General features: G+C 40.8%; 1 protein-coding gene across 3 annotated transcripts in view; it reads left to right on the top strand.

The window, feature by feature from the left end:
• Window positions 1-18,725, top strand: part of tox2 (TOX high mobility group box family member 2) — a 144,783-nt gene that overhangs the window by 103,793 nt on the left and 22,265 nt on the right. For all 3 annotated transcript variants that reach the window (XM_078169829.1, XM_033626775.2, XM_033626777.2), the window contains exon 4: window positions 156-443. In XM_078169829.1, the coding sequence (XP_078025955.1) occupies window positions 156-443 (288 nt within the window). The remainder of the gene's footprint in view (window positions 1-155; window positions 444-18,725) is intronic.

Genomic DNA, 18,725 nt, shown 5'->3' on the forward strand with positions numbered 1-18,725 from the left:
AATAACTCAGTGTAGTAACCGAACTAATACATCTGCAGAACATATGGAGCAGTGTCATGTCGAAATCAGTTGTGACTCAGCTCAAGTTTGATCCACTGATATCCGCTACTTCCTCAAACCTGAGTTGTCACACTCTCTTTGTGTCTCATCCTCAGAACTACACAGGTCAGACCGGCGGCGGCGGGGGAGGAGGCGGCGGTGGCGGATCGGGCAGTGGAAACGGAGCCGGGGACGAGGACTACGAGATCCCCCCCATCACTCCACCTAACCACCCCGAGCCTCCTCTTCTTCACCTGATGGAGCATGACTCTACAGGCTACCTCTGCCACTCGCTGCCACACAATGGGCTCATCAACCCGTATTCCTACCCAGAGCTGCCCACACTCATGATGTCTAACATGCTGGCGCAGGACAGCCACCTCGTCTCCAGCCAAATGCCCTCGGTGAGTAGCATTGAACAACTCGTCCAAACACCAGAGAGCTGATGTTTAAGGAGTCCGAGGATATTTTCAGTAATAGCCATAAAAGTTTTGGACAGTTTAATAAAAGTAGAAGGTGGTTAATGCCTGAGAGGGAAAAGGGTTTGACTGAAACCCTTTTAGTGTGAGGTGTGATTTTAACCGTGCTGGCTCAAAATGATAGGTCTTTGAAGAAGTATTTCTGCTGTAGTTGAGACATCCAGGAGGACATGAGAGCAAACTATTACCCTAAAATACACACGCACACAAACACTCAACAGACACCATACACCGAGGCACATGCAACGTTGCAATTTAGGGGGGGAGCACATAAGAAATTGGACAAATTTGACTTTTTAAAAATGATTTCCAAAGCTTATTGGATATTGCAAAACATCCAAAACAGCCATTTTGAAAAGGAGCTCTCTAATGTGAAACAGATTACAACCCTACGAGGTAAATGTAATTTCCAAGCCACGAAGAAGGGGGCTAAGTGGGGGAACTGAGCGATTGTTCGGCGGTTGCCATGTCAGCTCTGATGCATGGAGAAAAGGATTGTGGGTAAATCCATCAGCATCATATCTGCCTCGACAGCATGCATCGGTCAATCTGTCAAGCCTTCAAACATGAATACGCACTGATTACTCCCTCAGCTCCACAGAGAACTGCTCCTCCACAAATTAGCATCTCCAAACTGTAATTGCATTCATGAGAACTGCAGGAAATGGAGCAGGTTTCTATCACAACAGATGATGTATATGCGGCATGTAAAAGCTCGTGCCTGAAGCATAATGTATAGGTTGTACTAATCAAAGGTTTAGCAGCCTCTCGTGCACTCCACACATGGTAAGAAATGAGTAAATGAGTTAAAGATTGGCTTTTTTTGGATCCTATTCATTGACCAAAATGTAAATATTGTAACAGAGGTGCAGTGAATAACATTGACATTTGATTCAGTGCTTCCCTTTAAAAAAATGCTTGCATCTGAGTGATTTTTATTGACTGCAGCATCGAGCTTTCAGTGAAAATAACTTGCGCATATGCTCAACAATCCCAACATATGCAAAGGGTTTGAAGGTCAGAATGTCATGCCTTCATAACTTATTTGATATTTAGTCAGAAATCAGAACAAGACGCAAATAGCTACACCCGACAGCTGTGCCTTTTATAAGTTATATGTGCTCCATAATACAGTGCACATGTTTTACATTGTTCTTTTTCTCTCTGATGCATCTTCAGAAATGATAAATTAGCTGCACGTAATGAAAAAAACAAAATGTATTAAACACATACAGGTGCATAAACCAAGGTCGGTGTAGTATAATGCTAATCATAAACAAAAGAGATGAAGATAAAGAACAGTGAGCGTAAATACAGCTTGATAAAGATCTGAAATATAAATATGCTATATATTATATATAATGCTGGAATATTCCCTCCAGGTATTGGATTCATGTGTCATTTATCTTCATATTCGTTTCACATTTTGGTCGTGACCTTTACAGCGGAGACAGTGGTTGATTGGCCAGTCTCTCGCTCGGCAGTCAGGATATTTGTTACTGCTACAGAGGGCCACACTCGGTGGTTTTAATAGATTGAGTGTTCCGGGTTGTGCGATAAAAATGCATGAGATTTGAAATGTTTGACATGACACGAGTAATCAAAACACATGCGCTCACAAAGATAGGTGCGACACATGTTTTGATGTGATATTAATTTTATCATCAGGGTCATTAAGACGCAAATAGATCGAGAAATAAAAAGCAAAACCAGATGATCAGTGATCTTTTAAAGAAATGTTCTCACCTCCCAGAACTTGATATTTCTAACTGGCTCTGAGGGAAGCTCTGTGGAACATATAGGAGACCTTTTCAGAGCTCTGCTTCAACTTCACTGCAAAAAGCAGCATATAAAGCGAACTCAGAAAAATTTCTAAGTCAAATAGGCTGCCTGGCGAAACTACCAAACCGTAGCAGAGGTTCATTTGTGCTGAGAACGGAGTGTCTATTAAATTGGTGCCTCACCTTGACACAGTCTGTTGAGCAGAGTAATTAAGCAAACTCTGCAGTTCAAACATGAGATTCTATCATAATGAATACCTCACTTGACATGGATAGATAAATAACGAGGGTTAATTCTGATTTTAGACAGTTTTGTGCGCTAAAAAAATACAGTATTAGATGGAAGGGGATTTTGCTGCTGTTGACGGTGTACTGTTTGTGTGTGTCTATGTGTTTCTGTGTCCTCACTATAAACAATATCTCTGCTGTTGAAATGGATCCACTACATCTGGAGGTCAGGCCTTATATTCAATCTTGAGCACATTGAAAAAAAAATCCATTAGGGTTCATCTTTCCTGCATCAGCCATTCTATTGTGGTGCTGCAGTGAGATCTGTTTTCATCAGGCAGATTCAATACGTGAGCTGGGCAATGAAAAGAGTGCAATAGAGTTGGATGAAGAGAGGAGGGGTGAGGATGGAGAGAGAGGGTGGGCGGGGGTGGGGGGGGGGCATTGTGGGGACGAAAGCAAGAAGAAATTGCAAAGAGGAAAGGGGTAACTCTTATTCAAAATGAGCATATACCTCCAGTTTTCTGTACCTCCTGGATTTCATTATTAGATATTTTAGAGATAATTCAGTTGAGTGAAATAAGGTTATTCTCTCGCAACAAAAGGCTGAGAGCTACTGGTTTCTAAATGCGGGCCTACGTGATTCAAGTATGAGGACATTTGAAAGTACTCCATTGCAGGTGCAACAATATAAACATAAAATAAATAGGGCGATTATGTAACAAAAAGGATTTAGAGTAGAGCAGTATTACAGTGGCAGTTGATCAGAGTCAGGGAGCTGTTAGACACAATAGATAATGTGTGTTCTGTTAGCGGGTGAACTGTGAGACTAAACACCGTTTAGATTTAAATCTTTGGGTGGATACAACAGGGGATTGTGGGTGTGGATTCACCGGAGCATTGACAGCTATCAAGATTTTCACATGAAGAATAGAAACTATAGAATATTAAAGAACAAGGCTGATGGATGTAGTGCTGCAGGAATGAGTCCTTAAACCCAGAGATGTGTTAGCATTTTAGCCCAGATCCTTCATCTGGAGGTCAGTGGGCTTTTTGAATGGGTTTTAAGGTCTGTGGTTAACACGAGCTCAAGAGACTTACACATTTTGTTCTATGGCATAAAATACGTCAAAAAATATCCACTCGGGAATTTTGAAGCTTTTATGTGTCTTAAAAAAAGTGGTTGCTAAATAGTGGCTAGATGAGACTACAGAATGTTGTGGTGGCAAAACAACTATTTAATGAACAGTTTAAAGAAAAAGTCTTCACACGTCGGCTGTCTTTCTTGAGCCTTAATAAGCATTCATGAATGGAGTCACACACATACAACCGCATGAACAGTCAGTCAGTCAGTGAGTGAGTGAGTGCCTAGATGTCCTCCAGCCCTGCTATCTTTATAGTTCCCATAACACATGCGCACATCATGCCGATCACGGCTTTAGAGCCAACGTTAAGTCTTGCAACTGTACCCAAGTAGCCAAAATGACCTGGCCCTAAACTTAGAAGGGCTACATATGGTTGCTCGACATGGCATAAATGATACCCAAGATAAGGCCAAATCAGTTGGCCCGATTCTGGCAGCCGGCACTGCCAGCACAGGATAGTGTAGTTTTTTCATGTGGTGGTCATTTTTGAAGATTATCCCGCTAAACAAAATGCGTAAGTATCATAAACATTTATTTGACACAGAGCTTACTTTCTGTGATTATTCCCACCAGGGCGACGTTAACTTTCATATCGGCCCACATAAAATGTCAACCCTGGGGTGCCGAGTAGCTTACCTGGGAGAGCGGGTGCCCCATGTACAAAGGCTACGTCCTTGCCACAGCAGCTACAGATTCAATTTCGACCTGTGGCCCTTTGCTGCATGTCATCTGCTCTCTCTCCCCCTTTCATGCTAGCACTGCCCTATCAAGTAAATGCTAAAAAGCCCCCCTAATGAGTATTTAAGGCTGCAGCAGGATGGTGAGTGTGGGCTTGACAATGCCCATGTTCCCAGTTATGAAGTTAGCCAGTGCAACAATGGGGCTCATTGATTCGCTTTTAATAGTTAAACAATGCAGTTCTTGGCTTCATGGGCAATATTTGTTAATAGATCTGAATCAAGAGGTCAGTTATGAAAACGTATCGTATGATCTGTTGTTTAAAGGTACAATGTGTAAGATGTGACCAGAATTTTAATTTAAAACATTCAAAAGAAACATTAACATCAACAGAATGTGAAGATGTAATAGTTTTGACATTATGTCTATGTACTGTGTTGCAGAGAAATGCTATCTACTGAAATTAGCATGCTTAGCAGCTAGCCCTGGCCCGTCCTCTCTTGTATTACCATTTGAGTCACTGTAGCGTCCAGTCAGCCTACGGTCCAACATGAGAGGATGGAGAAGTCAAATCTGGTAGTACTTTTGGTAATTTGAGGTACCTGGGGTCTCTCCTGACATAGAGCACTTCCTCTTCTGTAGTTGACAATACCACAATCAGGCAATCCAAGGTCCGAAATCCACGATACTGTTGTGGTTCATTCAGCTACTTCAGGCCGGTTTACGGGTCCATGTCATTGGTCCGACAGCCCATTGGTCCGACATCCCATTAGTCCGACGGTCCGCGGTGCTGAACGGCTCCCGGCGGCCGTATTTCTACCTTGATGGTGCACCGCGACCGGCTCTGGGTCAGCTGGGAAAGGTTTGAGGCGGAGCAGGCTCACGGTTTATGTGTTTGTCACTTTCTTTTTCATTTTAACCCACACCATGATCTTTTCCTGACCCTAACCAAGTGGTTTTTGTGCCTAAACCTAACCAGACCTTAACCACAGGGCATCATGATGATTTCAGAACGGACTTCGGAACAATGGGTTTAATATGGTCAGAACAATGGGATGTCGGACCAATGGGCAGTTCCCCCGGTTTACAGCCAAGCTAAGCTAACTAGGCTAAGCTAGCATGCAGACTTACCTCGTTACCACTCATTCAAGCCTGTGATTTTAAATCATCTCAATTCAAGCATTGGTCAAAGGCCAAAAATATGTCCACAGCCAAATAACGTGAGGTCTGAAATCCCAAATCTGTTATTTTTAGGCAAACACCAGCCAGGAGCCTGTGTCTGTCCTTTCAAATTAAATTCCCATGCGGTCCAGTCAGACAAGTTTTGATTTGTTTTGACAAGGTGCAGCTCCTAATAGAGTTTCATGTTTGTTTGTTTTTTCACAACTAAGCGACCAATGAAATCTTGCCAACTAATGACCTTTCTGGTCGACTATTAGGGGGCAGCCACAGTGGCCTGGTGTTACACATCATACCTTTAAGTCCACTATAATAGTAAATGAATTATCTTTGGGTTCTGGGTTGTTGTTGGACAAAACAAGCACTTAAAACATATCAACATGGGTTTTTGGAAAATTTGTAATTGTGGCATTTTCATAATTTTCTGACATTTTACAAACCAAACCATTAATCAACTAAATGTCAAAATAATCAGCAAATTTAATGGAAATAATTGTTCGCTGCAGACCCACTTTGTTAGCTGGATCAATACATTGTTGGATTTGGTTCATGGGATTTGTTGACACAACAAAACGATTGAGTATTGCCAGTCCAAACCTTTAAAGGTGGTTTTAAATCATTAGCAGGAATGAGAGGATTTGATGGAAGCTAACTTTCCTTCCAACCAGGTGGGGACTTTTAGTTTTTTTCTTTCTCCTCTGCTGACCCTCAAAACCTGAAAGACATAATTGACTGTACTCTCCTAATTTTGTAAAGAGGCCATTTTCAATTCATGAGGTATTTTTTGCTGATGCTTATTGTGTTGCGGTCTGAAGCCCCTCCTGGCCAAACCTGATATCTTTCAGAGAGCTCTTTTCTCTGATGCTCTGATGCACTTGGCAGGGCCTCTCTTTCCCTCTCTGCCTCTCTCTGTTAATGCCCCCACTGTCATAGCATCTACAAGTTCCAAAACACATTAGACATTTAATAGCCATGCTCAGGTTGCATTGATCTTATCAATACAGCCCAGAAAGATACACATCTCTGCTGCTGGTGAATAATTTCTGGACTCACAAGTGGAGTGGCCTTGTTGTTGTTGTGTCTTTATTTACACCAAAACTTGCCTAAAGCATTTTATTATTGGCCGGATAGATATATACGAGCCTCACACCTGCGCTGTAACAAATACATCTGCAATCTATTTGAACAGAAAGGCTCCATATTCAATTATGGTACATTTAAAATGCTCCTCAAATTCATATGACCTGTGCCTGCGACTGGAATAAATTATCTTTGATTAAGTTTTTTTTTTCCATGTTCCTCAACGATGCATGCAATATTAGCCATCATCAAACTGGCTCGAGTGTGATGTTTTGAATATGTAACAGATGATGAATGTATAATCAGCCAGAGGATGTTATGCGCTATGTATTAGCAGAAAGAGCTACGTGCAGTCGTAGCTCCATCAAACTCCCAGGTATTATCTCATTTGTTATTTTGCAGAATACAAGACGTGAATGAGGGTCAGTTCATTCGTAATGAGGGTGGTCTGCCGGCTGTATTCATATTCAAATTCATACTCTTAATTTCTTTTGTTACCTACATTTAAATGAAAGAATTTCCCCCACCAGCTCTTTATCTTCAGTTGTCGAGGTTAATTATCAAGTGTTAATCCCACCCTGATTGTCATGTTAAGTTGCGTGGACGCCCGTCTTTTCTTTTCTTTTCTTTATTTTTTACTCACGAGGCATTAAGTGCTCCTGGCAGGTGCTCGCTCTCCAAGCCCGCGTGAATGAAATATGAGCTGCAATGTCAACTGAACTTGTCACAGACAAGCTGGGATGAATTAATGATAAGAGAGCAGAGGTGTGTTTTAATGTGTTCCTTCTCTGATGGAGGGTCTCAGCAAACATATTATCGCATACTGTACACCTGCTGGTTTTTGTATAAACATGGAACAGAGAAAAAGGTGGATTAGAGATAAGGTGATGCATTCATAGAGAAAATCTTGCTCTTCTTATTCTCTGTCTGGGAAAGAAAATGAATAGCGGCGTACGTCTCCTCGACTGTTATCGAGTGACTTTTGGGAAATGTTGTAATTAAATGTGTTTAGACTTTTCCCCCACTTTAAATTTGTCTTACCTTTTGCCTTTAAAGACTTGCTGCTCTTTGAGGCTTTGCCTTATTCTACACTTTACATTCAGATGAAGAAAACCTATTTCTCCTTTGAAAGACCTTCATTTTCAGTCATTTTTTAAAGGGATTAGAGCGTCTGTGGAAAATGATGGAATGTCTGTCGCTTTTCACCACAGTTCAACAAGCCCACTGATAGAATGGGACTTGTATTAGTTATTCCAATGTTGATTCAAGCATAGATGATTTTGAATGATCAATGCCTCCAGCGGAACAAAAATATCACTTGCTTGTTTGATGGCCTCTTGAAAATCTGCAGGGGAAAAAAAAACAGGGTTGTTCTTTAAACTGCTTCGCCCCCCTTTTTTTTTTCTCCCCCACTTTTTTTGTGATTATTTATTTTCAAATTGTCCCTTAGGCTAATGTTCCATTTGGCATTTCACACCTCCCTCTCCCATAAATGAACCATCACAGCCATAAATCACTGGACAAACAGAGACTTGTGCAAACCCTGAAAGGTTCAGAGATTTATGTAACACATTCATGTTTTCCACTTCCTCATTTTAGTACTCCACTGGTAAAGCCTAGCTAATAAAAGGTCCTATTAATATTTCCTGTTGCTTAGCAACGGCAGGCAGCAAGTAATAGCATTCTGTGGAAAAATAGATGACCGATAAGGAAAAATTCAATTCTTTTCTCATCTCCTGGGAGAAAGTGCCTTATTTCTCTGGCAATGTGATATGAAACTGTAGTTGTATATTAAGAAATATCTTAAAAGAAATATAGGTTATTTTCCAATTTCATCATTTTGGGGGATTTTTATTGCAGGCTGGAACGGCAGCTCATCTGTTTTCTCCACCCTGATAAAGTCAATTAACCTATCGGATTAAGCTAATCAGAGGATAAGGTGCCAACTTAATTTCTTTCTTTTTAATCAGAAATTCTAAAGAGATGGTGTTAAATAACATACGCGCCGAACTTTAAAAGGATCAGTTCTGTGAAGCAAATTGCATTTCATTTATATTGCAGGTATAATTTAAACTTGTTTTGTACAAACACAGGCCAGCTCCGACACTACGGATGCAAAGTCTCTTCTAATAACGCTGCTTATCAGTGTGATCCCAGGTAATGGAAGAGGATCTCCACACTGACAATTTTCAATTTAGATAATTCATCACATCGTATTTCAAAAACAACTGAGTAAAAGATGTGTTATCGCACACATGTTGTTGTCATCAGCCTCCTCCATACTGTAGATGTGATCAACAGCAGCATTCAAGCAGAGAACAGAAGCTAAAGAAACAAAGGCAGATTCAGCCGCAGCAGATAGCCGGTGTTATGAAGCAGATACATAGATAAGGGATTTCATATTACACTTAGCCACGGGCCCCTGCGGAGATTTATCATGCCATGAAATCGTGTCCATATTGCACTGTGCCCTATCTCAACCATCCATCAGCTCATTCTGCTTTCACCACCAGGAATATTCTGCCCTGGTGGCGGTGGCGGAGAGCCTTCTCATGTCATCTCACTCAGGGACGTCTCCCCTGCTGTGCCACCAGCCACCAGTTCAACACAACACTGCCACTCTGTCTGCTAATGTGTACAAGAGTGGCCAGAGCCGGGGTGATTAAAACACTTTGTGTATTCATGTGACACAGTTTGGAGTGTGTTGTGTTACTGTAATCCAGCACCAAGAGGCACAAGCTACAGGCAGCATTCACAAGTGGCATTCATCCGCAGTGGTGCCAAGTGGGAGAAAATGTTTCTAGGAATGATTAAATGAATTATCACAGTCTATATTTGACATCAGAGTGGAAAGAAATGCCGAGCCAGAATCTCAATGACACAAATAAGCTTAAGTTTATCTTTGCTGTGTCTTAATTTTCTCTTATAATAATAATCCAAAAATCTTGTTTTAAATTAGAGTTTTAAGATACTGTTTAAACTGCAAGATTGTGGTTTGTATTGTTTTTTTAAATATTTTTTCTCAAAATGAAGCACTAACAGCAGAAAATGGTGGGAATCACCAGAGGCCCCACGATACAGTAATACTGTGATACAATATTATCACGATAAGATATTATCATGATATAATGTTATCACAGTACATAAGCCACGATACAATATTGGGCTTTAAATGTTTTTCTCACTCTGAGGGACTTATAGTAGAAAAAAGTGGTGGGAATCATCAGAGGCCCCACGATACAATAATATTGTGATACGATATTACCACGGTGCGATATTATCACGATACTTAAGCCACAGTACAATATTGGGCTTTTTAAATGTTTTTCTTATACTGAGAGACATAGTAGAAAAAAGTAGTGGGAATCAGAGGCCCCGCCATATGTTATAATCACGATACGATATTATCACAATACTTAAGTCACAATACAATATTAAATTTTTTTAAACCTTTTTTGCGATATGCTGAATATTGCGGTAACATATATTGTGATATATTGGATTTATTACCTTTTTTTTTTTTCAACTGCAAATTATGTCCTCAAAGGAAAACCTCATCAACATCCATTTTATCTAGCGAGATAAAGTTTTCAGTTTATTTATCTGAATTCATTTTTATTGCACCAAAATGTATCTAGTGGACTGAAAAGCAATGGATTTTATCACTCTAGTAGGCTAACAAAAGTTGTATTAGCAATGTTAATGATTCATATAATTAAGAAACAGTTGGCATCGTGGTATGGATACAATATTGCCACAGATATATTGTGATGCTATGCTGTATTGATTTTTTCCCCACCCCTATTAGAAAACCAGTGTCTCATTTGTGTTTTATTTTTGTTTTGTTTTTTACCAGAATTATTTTTATTGTTTTTGTTAATTTTTATCAGGGACATTAAATCTGGTTGTTTAAAGTGTTTGGCTTCTTTTAAAGAGATCTGTTTTTTATTGCAAATCAATGGGCCTCATCCTGACACATCCTGTGCTCAAAGGTGCTGTGCAGCCACGTGATCACGTGTACCATAATAGCAAGGAGTTAATTTGTTTGGTAATCCGCTGTCTGAAGCATTTGTTATAGTTCAAAGCCAGAGAATAAGGTGAAGATGGCTTCTGTCAGAAATGTGTGAAATTTCTCTCTGAGCAGATTTTACACACACATGAAAATCACCTCGCCATGACCCGCACCGTGCTGCAGCACATACAGTACCGTACTGTATGCACCTTATACTTTTCATTTGTGGAGCTCTTTCTTGTTTTTGTGTTCATCATTTCTGCATCTACGTTCATTTTTTTTTTTTGTTGTGTGAGTACGGGCACGCCCACACACACACACACACACACACACACTCACACACTCACACACACACACACACAAAGTGTGTTTGACACGGCAGTCAGGAGTCTCATTAGTGGGAGCAGAGGAGCCTTGCCTTCTGCTGTCAAGAGTGTGTGTCCCTACCGCTCCTCACAACCGTCTCCTACATGTCATGTCAGGCAAGGCTCTGATTCTCTGACGCTGTGCTTTGTGAGGTGAGCTCAGAGACACGCCCGGGCTGAGAGAGAGCGAGACACAGGGAGAAAGAGACGGTGAGAGAGAGAATAAAAAAGACTGAAGAACAAGAGAGAGAACTGGGGGGTGGAAGAGAGAGGAAGAGAGGGAGGGAAAATAAAAGCAAAGGAGGTTCTGACATTAGCAGTAATGAGGAACATGGAGGATGGTGCCAAGGGGGACATCATGACATTACTATCTGCAAATCAACCACTGCCTTGTTGCTGCCACAGATTCACTCTGAGAGGCGTTCAGGGTGGTACAGTACTTTTCAAACCGACAGTCAATCGCAACCGGGGACATCAGCCTCTTTGTGCTTCCAGCTATACTCTTAAATTTAATCATTAACAATAATAATAATAATAACAGCTGCAGGCATTAAGCACACAAAGGAAAATAAAACACCAGCACAAAGGGTTGTAAAGTGCAACACTGTAAAACTTGACCTTTTTACCATTTACTTTTGTTATAACTTCACTTCTGTTTTTTATTTCTATGTCAGCCTGTATCTGTATGGCACAGCTTAAAAGTCATTCCTAGGTATTTTTATGAAAATATCAAACGTGCTGGCACGGACTCGGCTTGGCTGTCAGAGATATAGTGGCAAAGTCCATTTCAACAGCGTGGCTACTTAAGACAGTCTTGGAAATTGGTTTTTCTCTCTTTTCAAGTTTGTGCTGAAACTCGTAATTATTTCCTTATGCTGTTGGTTTGTGAGGTATTGCTGTTTTTCTGCCAGATTAATTACTTGATCACAGTTCAGCGCAGGAGGTGCAAGAGCAACTATTTCACATTTTTCCTTTTGACTAGCGTGTAATTGGAACGATAGAAAGTGACCTTATAGTGTCTTGTTTTGGCAACATGGATCGACTGCCAAGCTGTTAAATAAAATGAGGTTTTAATAGTGTGTTGCTAAATGCAGTTGGCTGGCAGTACACCTGGATCAGGGCATCATATTACAGCCGAATCAAAGTCTCCTTGTCTTACTGAATGATACTTTATAAGTCGTCTTGGCTCCGTTTTTAAAATGCATCCAATTAAGCCTGGACACATTCTTAAAACGCTTATGTTTCCTCTTCTTAAACATCCCAGCATCTGCTGCCCATCATATCTCCTCACTAAGCATCTGTCTGATGTCACAAGAAGGCAGAAGCAACGTTTTGCCTTTGCTTTCATACTTAAGTAGCGTATGATTCATAAATCCACTCTCTTATTAATTCTCCTCAGCTTGTGTAAATGACCCTCCTGGGTATATATAAGCTTGATAAACCGAAGACATGGATGAAGGGAGAGGGAAGAAGAGAGAGAAAGAGAGTGAGGAGGAGGAGGCGGAGGAGGGAGGGGTGGAGGCTCCGAGGCTCTTTGAGGAACAGAGTTGTTAGTGCTTTGCCCTCGGGGTGAATGAGAAGTAGCTTGGAGGGCTGTGAGGCCCAGGGTTGGCTCCCCACCTAAAGGCGTGTTTACCACCGTGTTGCGCGCCGGCCGTGCTTTTGAAGGATCAGTCTTGAACGCGCCTCTAATTAAAGCTGTCATGGCTGGGTGCCTGCAGGGATAATGTTCTATTATTATAGTCATTTGTTTCAATTAAACGCTGGGTGATTTTACAATAGCAGCCGTGAACCTGTGTGAGTGAGCCATCACTCTAAACAAGATGGCTCCAGTCAGGCAGGGAGTGAGGAGAGGAAAGTCTCAGGACTCTCAGAAGCATTGATCACCAGCTGAGTATTATAACAGGGTCTGAATGTCTGATGGCGTTCATTTAAGCCGGTCAGCGGGTCATGTTTCATTAAAATAGAAAGATATCATGCAACATCAAGGAGGAATATTCGTTATCACTAACAATCACATTTCACCTTTCAGAACACATTTTAAAGGTATACTATGCAGGATTGTCGGTTACAGTTTGTAAACACTCACCTGCCAAAGTCAAAGTAAAAACCAACCCCAGATTTACTCTTGTTTGGCGTTTTGCCTTGTGTCTCTTGGAGGCCTGCTGCTTACAGTCTGATGCCTTGTTACCTTGTTGCTACCTGAGCATGGTGGAGATACACACCCATAAACATCCCAAACACAGGAAAGAAGAAGAAAATAAGAAAATACAGGCAAAGTTCTGCAGACAAATACACCGCCACACGCTGAGAGTGTGTCTAGTGGGTCTGTATGAGTCTATATAGTGCTTTTTGTTTAGTTTTTTTAGCAGAGCATATCTTAAAAGTAAGTGAAATAAAAGTGAATAGACCTAGAATTGCTCTTCATTTTCAATATTTTTTATTTTCAACAGTACCAAAATGGTGCCATACTAAGACCTACAATTAAGACGAGCTGTAATGAAAACCACAAAACGAGAACAAACACAACAAATATAAAAATAAATAAATATGAATAAATAAGTCGCAACCAGGTGAGTTTACTCTTCAGTGGTGGAGGAAGTATCCAGATCCTTAATGTAAGTAAAAGGACCAATACTTATACCACACTGTGAAAATACTCTGTTTGTGGTATATTGAAAATGTTACTTGAGTGAAAGTATGTAAGTACAAATCAGGAAAATGTAGTTAATTATTAAAAGTAAAGGGGCACCCGCTAGCTCATCTGGTGGAGTAGGCACCCCATGTAGGCTACAAAGACTGTGTCCCTGCTGCACCTGCCACAGGCCCGAGTCCAACCCATGGCTCTTTGCTGCATGTCATCTTCACTCTCACTCTCCCCCCTATTTATGCTGTATCTCTATATCGTGCTGACATACTGCGGTAAGCGTGTTGTGTCATTTCCGGTGTTTCTGCAAAAGCGTCTCTGTGCTGCTCTAGCGAACTCCTGCCAGCTTGCTTTCTGTTTTTTCCTCACTTCAGTTGCAACATCTACTTCACGTCTTAACCCACACTAGTTCTGTTTAAGCACTTATAGCTCTCCTCTTTTTAACGACTTTCTTGCTAATCCTAGCTGTTGTTTGCACGTTATTAGCCTCAATAGCTACATTAGCTTAACAGTTTGCGATGGCTTCTCCTGCTCTTTCTTGCTCGGTGTGCCAGATGTTTAGCTATGCCTCTGCCTCCTCGACAGTGGTAATTGTAACAAGTGTAGCTTATTTGCTGCATTGGAGGCGAGGCTCAGTGAATTGGAAGCGCGGCTCCGCACCATGGAAAATCACTCAGTAGCTGCGGTAGTTAGCCAGCCATCTGTAGCACATCTGAGCCACTTAGCATAGCCTCTGCTAGCGCTCCGCTGGTAACCCCCGCAAAAAATGCCTTGAAAATATCTGGAAAAACTAAAGTAGGCTATTAAAAGTAAAAGTACTCAATGCAGGAAAATTAAAACCTATTAAACGAACCAAAATAACTGCAATAATTAAAAGGAAAAGCAGTAAGTCCTCACATTGAGAAGCTGGGATCATGAATCATTTTTGCATGGAAAATGACAAACAATTTGCTAATTAATTTTCTAATCAGTTAACTAATCGTTTCAACCGCGCTTGTACATTTTTACATGCATGCAGAAATCTTAATTTGTAAAGTAACTAGTAACTAAAGTTATTGAATAATTGTAGTGGTGTAGAAAGTATAATATTCCACTACGAATACCTTAAATTTGTACTTAAGTAAATGCAGCACTAAGCGTTACAGATCGTCCCTTGTCCCATCTGCTATTGCTTATCTTAACCAGCAGTGACCACTAAGTGTCCATGATTTACCCCTGACAGTGATTCTGGACTCCGTATGCTATGTATCGTACTGTCTGTTTTGTTGTACTAATGACTACTGTCTGTATCCCAAATTGCCCCTCACCCCTTACCTTACCTTAAATGTACTTAGTTACATTTCATTGCTGCTATTATTAACCATTGCTCTGTCAGGTTCGATGCTATCATGGACCAGTCCCTTACATACTTCTAGAGTACCTCTTCATAGTCCCTACAGTGGCAAAAGTTTTTCATACCATACTCAAATATCAGAGGGGTCGTTGTCTAAACATTTTTGTAATATTGTAAGGCATGCAGCATACAAAGTGTTTCTAGGAAAGTATCCTACATTCATAATTGGATTTTAATCCCAGTACAATGTGATGTAGAATTAGAGGTATATCTATCCCAACTACTTTCTTAATCTCGCTTTGGGTTGACAGCCAAAAGTTATATTTTAGGGCATGACCACATAAGATGACTATATGTGCTGGCACTTAAAAAGTGACACACGCTTAAGATTAATTTAGTTATTTTTAGATGATGATAAATTTTTGATTAATTCTATAGCATCAAGAGACCGGTTTATTGTGATGCCAGGGCAATAAAAGCTTGCATAGCAATGAACCCGCTTATTTAAACGATGAAACAGATGCCACTCTGGTATAATTATCATAAGGACGGAGCAAGGTTAGCTGCTTTGCTCTCCTCTGGTGTGAATCTCTCCTCTTTCTCCTTGTAGCTCTATAGGGCTCTCTTCTCCCCTTTTCTCATCTCTGTGCTGGTGGTCAAATCCCCTTAGCTAAATCAAATGGTGCAGGCAATTGGAGCGGCCGTGAAACCATTTCAAAGGTAAGGTCAGCAGGAGCAGGGGAACAATGGCTTTGTGATATTCCATCTCACACACAATGTGCTACACATAATTGGAAAGCCTTTGTTATTTGACTCCCATTTGACTATGATGTACAAGATGTGAATACAAACACGACAGGCGTAACGATGGCAGAGGAACACGTTCACACCGAGTTTCCTGGCTTTACATCACAGTTTAGGTCTGCCTGGCTGCTCATCACCAAAAAGCAATATCTAACTGTCCCCATGCTAACTTTGGGGATGGATTTTAGTACTTAGGTCATGTTTTTGTTTTTTTCTGTATCTTTTTTCCCTTCCTCTTCCCCCTCCTTTTCTCCTCTGATATGTCTTTCTACCTCTCTCTCTCTCTCTGTTCCAGCGTCCTCTTTCCTTTCCTCTTGCTTTTTTTCTCCTCTCCATTTATGAGAGACTCTGATCTCCTGGGGCTTTACAACAAACAACTAAATTGCTGGAGGTTAAGCACAGCAATGACAACACCCAAGAGAACTCAGAATCCAACTTTATGAATAATCTAAATATATAAATTTAGGGCACTGCATTGCTCAAGTTGCCAGTTATTGGTTTATGGCTGTACCCCGAAATACAGCAGGAAAAAAAAACAGAACGACGATGAGCAAAGTGTTCAGTGTGTTAGCTGCTGCTTCAGCATTGAATGAGACTACTTGCAATGCTGGCTTTCTTAACCTATAACCATCTGTCTAGCAGGTCTCCCCCACTCAAAAAATATAGGCCTGTTATTCATGTCAAGAGCATGAAAAGTCAGTATGTGTTGAAGGAGCTCTACAGAGCATTCAGAGCGTTTAATATAGCAACAAACGACTATTTGCTATGTAAAGATGTTGTGAAGTAATGACATCCTGAGCAGAAAATAAAGTCACGCTCCCTCTTTATTTGTTGTAGTCCAAGCTTCTCTCTTCTCTGTAGTAGTCGACAGTCTGATCATGCATGTTGGTGCATGTGAGGCCCCTGTGTGTATCTCACTGGCGAGCTAATTATTAATCTGCATTGCGCTCATATGGTGGTTACAGCTGATATCGGGACTGTGTTGCCAAGGAAGTGTAGCGCCTACCCTTAAAACAAGCCTTCAGGAACAGTGCCTGGCTTTGAGGCCAATTTTACATAGTGGCCAAACTGTGGAATCACAACTTCCGTGTCCATCACATGATGTCATGGGGCCCCAAAAGACTTTTACCCATAGACTTACATTGTGAAAGAGATGTCTGTAAATCAATAGATAGATTTTTTTAGCATCACAACCAGGGATGGGCATTTTAAGTAACACTCACAAATGAGTACTTGCATTAAATTATAACAGAGTACAAAAATCTAAAGTAAGAATAGAAATGTAAATTGGCCAACAAAAGAAAGCAAGAGCAATTTGAAATCATTTATTAAACAACCAGGCTTCCATTAGCTTTTTAAATCAATAAATTCAAAGTTAACATAAGAAAAATTAGCAAACTTTCTGTTGCTGCCATTACATAGGTTAAATGCAGCACTGAAGGACCGTCTCTGGAGTCCGGAGCAGGTCTCCTCGGTCAGTTCAATGTCTGCCTGGTTAGCACGAGCTAACACAGCAGCAGCGGCTAACTTTCAACACTGAGCCGTTTAATGGTCCTAACAAAAATGGCTGAACTCTGCCATTAAACCTATTAATGACTATTAGGTAACATTAGCCATGTGATGCTAACAGTGAGCCCTGTCACTGTGTGTGTGTGTGTGTGTGGTGTGTGTGCCAGCAGACTTTCACCAACTGTTCCCTAGTGCAGAGCTCACACTCCTGCAGCAGTAGTCACCTAGCTCTGATGTCTGTTCCCATTTAAAACCTAAAAAAAAAAAAAAAAAAAAAAAAAAAAAGACTCAAAAATGACTTGTTTCACTGTTCGGATTTGAGCCATTCAGTCTGATAACATTTTGAAAGCCCAGTAGTGCTGCACAATTAAATCATTTCATCTCCATTACAGTCAGCAAAGCTGTAAACAGGAAGTTAGCCGCTTGGCCAGTACTCTTACTCCATGATGCAGAAGATTTTGATCATTTTATACTCGGGAAGTCCAAGTGTTTTGGCTTCATGTGCAACTGAGCAACTATCATAGAAATGAATGGGGCTCTAACTCCATCACTGTATCCAGTTCTCCTTATACATCCATGGGTTAAAAACTGTGCTGTCAGCACTGCTGCTTTCTTTAACACTGTTTGTGCTGTTAGCATTAGCTGCTCAGCCACCTCCATGTTGAGAGCCATGTGCAGACAACCTCTGAATCAATGATATGTTCTGAAAATCATATTAAGTTCCTTTAATTACTAAAGACAGAGAGCAGTGACCAACCAAGTCCTGTTTCTCACTGTGCATTCCCCCCCGCCTCTTTTGGCCTGCCATTTGGATGATACCATTAGGAATTAGCATACAGTACCTATGGCAACCGGCAACCTTTGTCAGAGTCTTTCATAATATTTGTACAGCCGTCTGCCACTCGCTTTATTTAGCTCGGGCTTGATGGCGCTATGTGATAACTTCTTGCTCTTTCTGTCTGGAACAGGTAAAGGCAGCAGCTAAGAGCACCCAGAAACAATCTTAAAAGATGACATATAGGAAGGACTATTAGAAGGAGATTATCACAGTTGGAGTGTTTAAAGTAATGAGCACTAGTCCTGTGGGTGTCGTACTGTACAGCACATGGCTGCTTTTAGTAACTAACAAGACAGTACACACTTTCATACTTAGGAATCAGTGTCTGTGAGCTTACACTGATGTGTCTTTGCTTTTACAGTGTAACAGCTTCGGCTATCAGTGTCGTCAGGCTTTAACTGGAATGCAATAGTTAATTTGTTTCTGTATTTTCTGGTGACTTACTGCTTCATTAGTTTGGACAGAGCACTCAGCTCTAATGAAAATGAATCAATGCTGTTGAATGTTAGAGTGAAGATACAGAATAGCAGATGAAACACATGGGCTTGAAATAAAATCAAGACAGATAGTGGATTATTTTATATTTGTGTTGAGACATACTTCCCATT

Source organism: Epinephelus lanceolatus, chromosome 1 (genome assembly GCF_041903045.1).
Source record: "Epinephelus lanceolatus isolate andai-2023 chromosome 1, ASM4190304v1, whole genome shotgun sequence".
NCBI lineage: Eukaryota > Metazoa > Chordata > Actinopteri > Perciformes > Serranidae > Epinephelus > Epinephelus lanceolatus.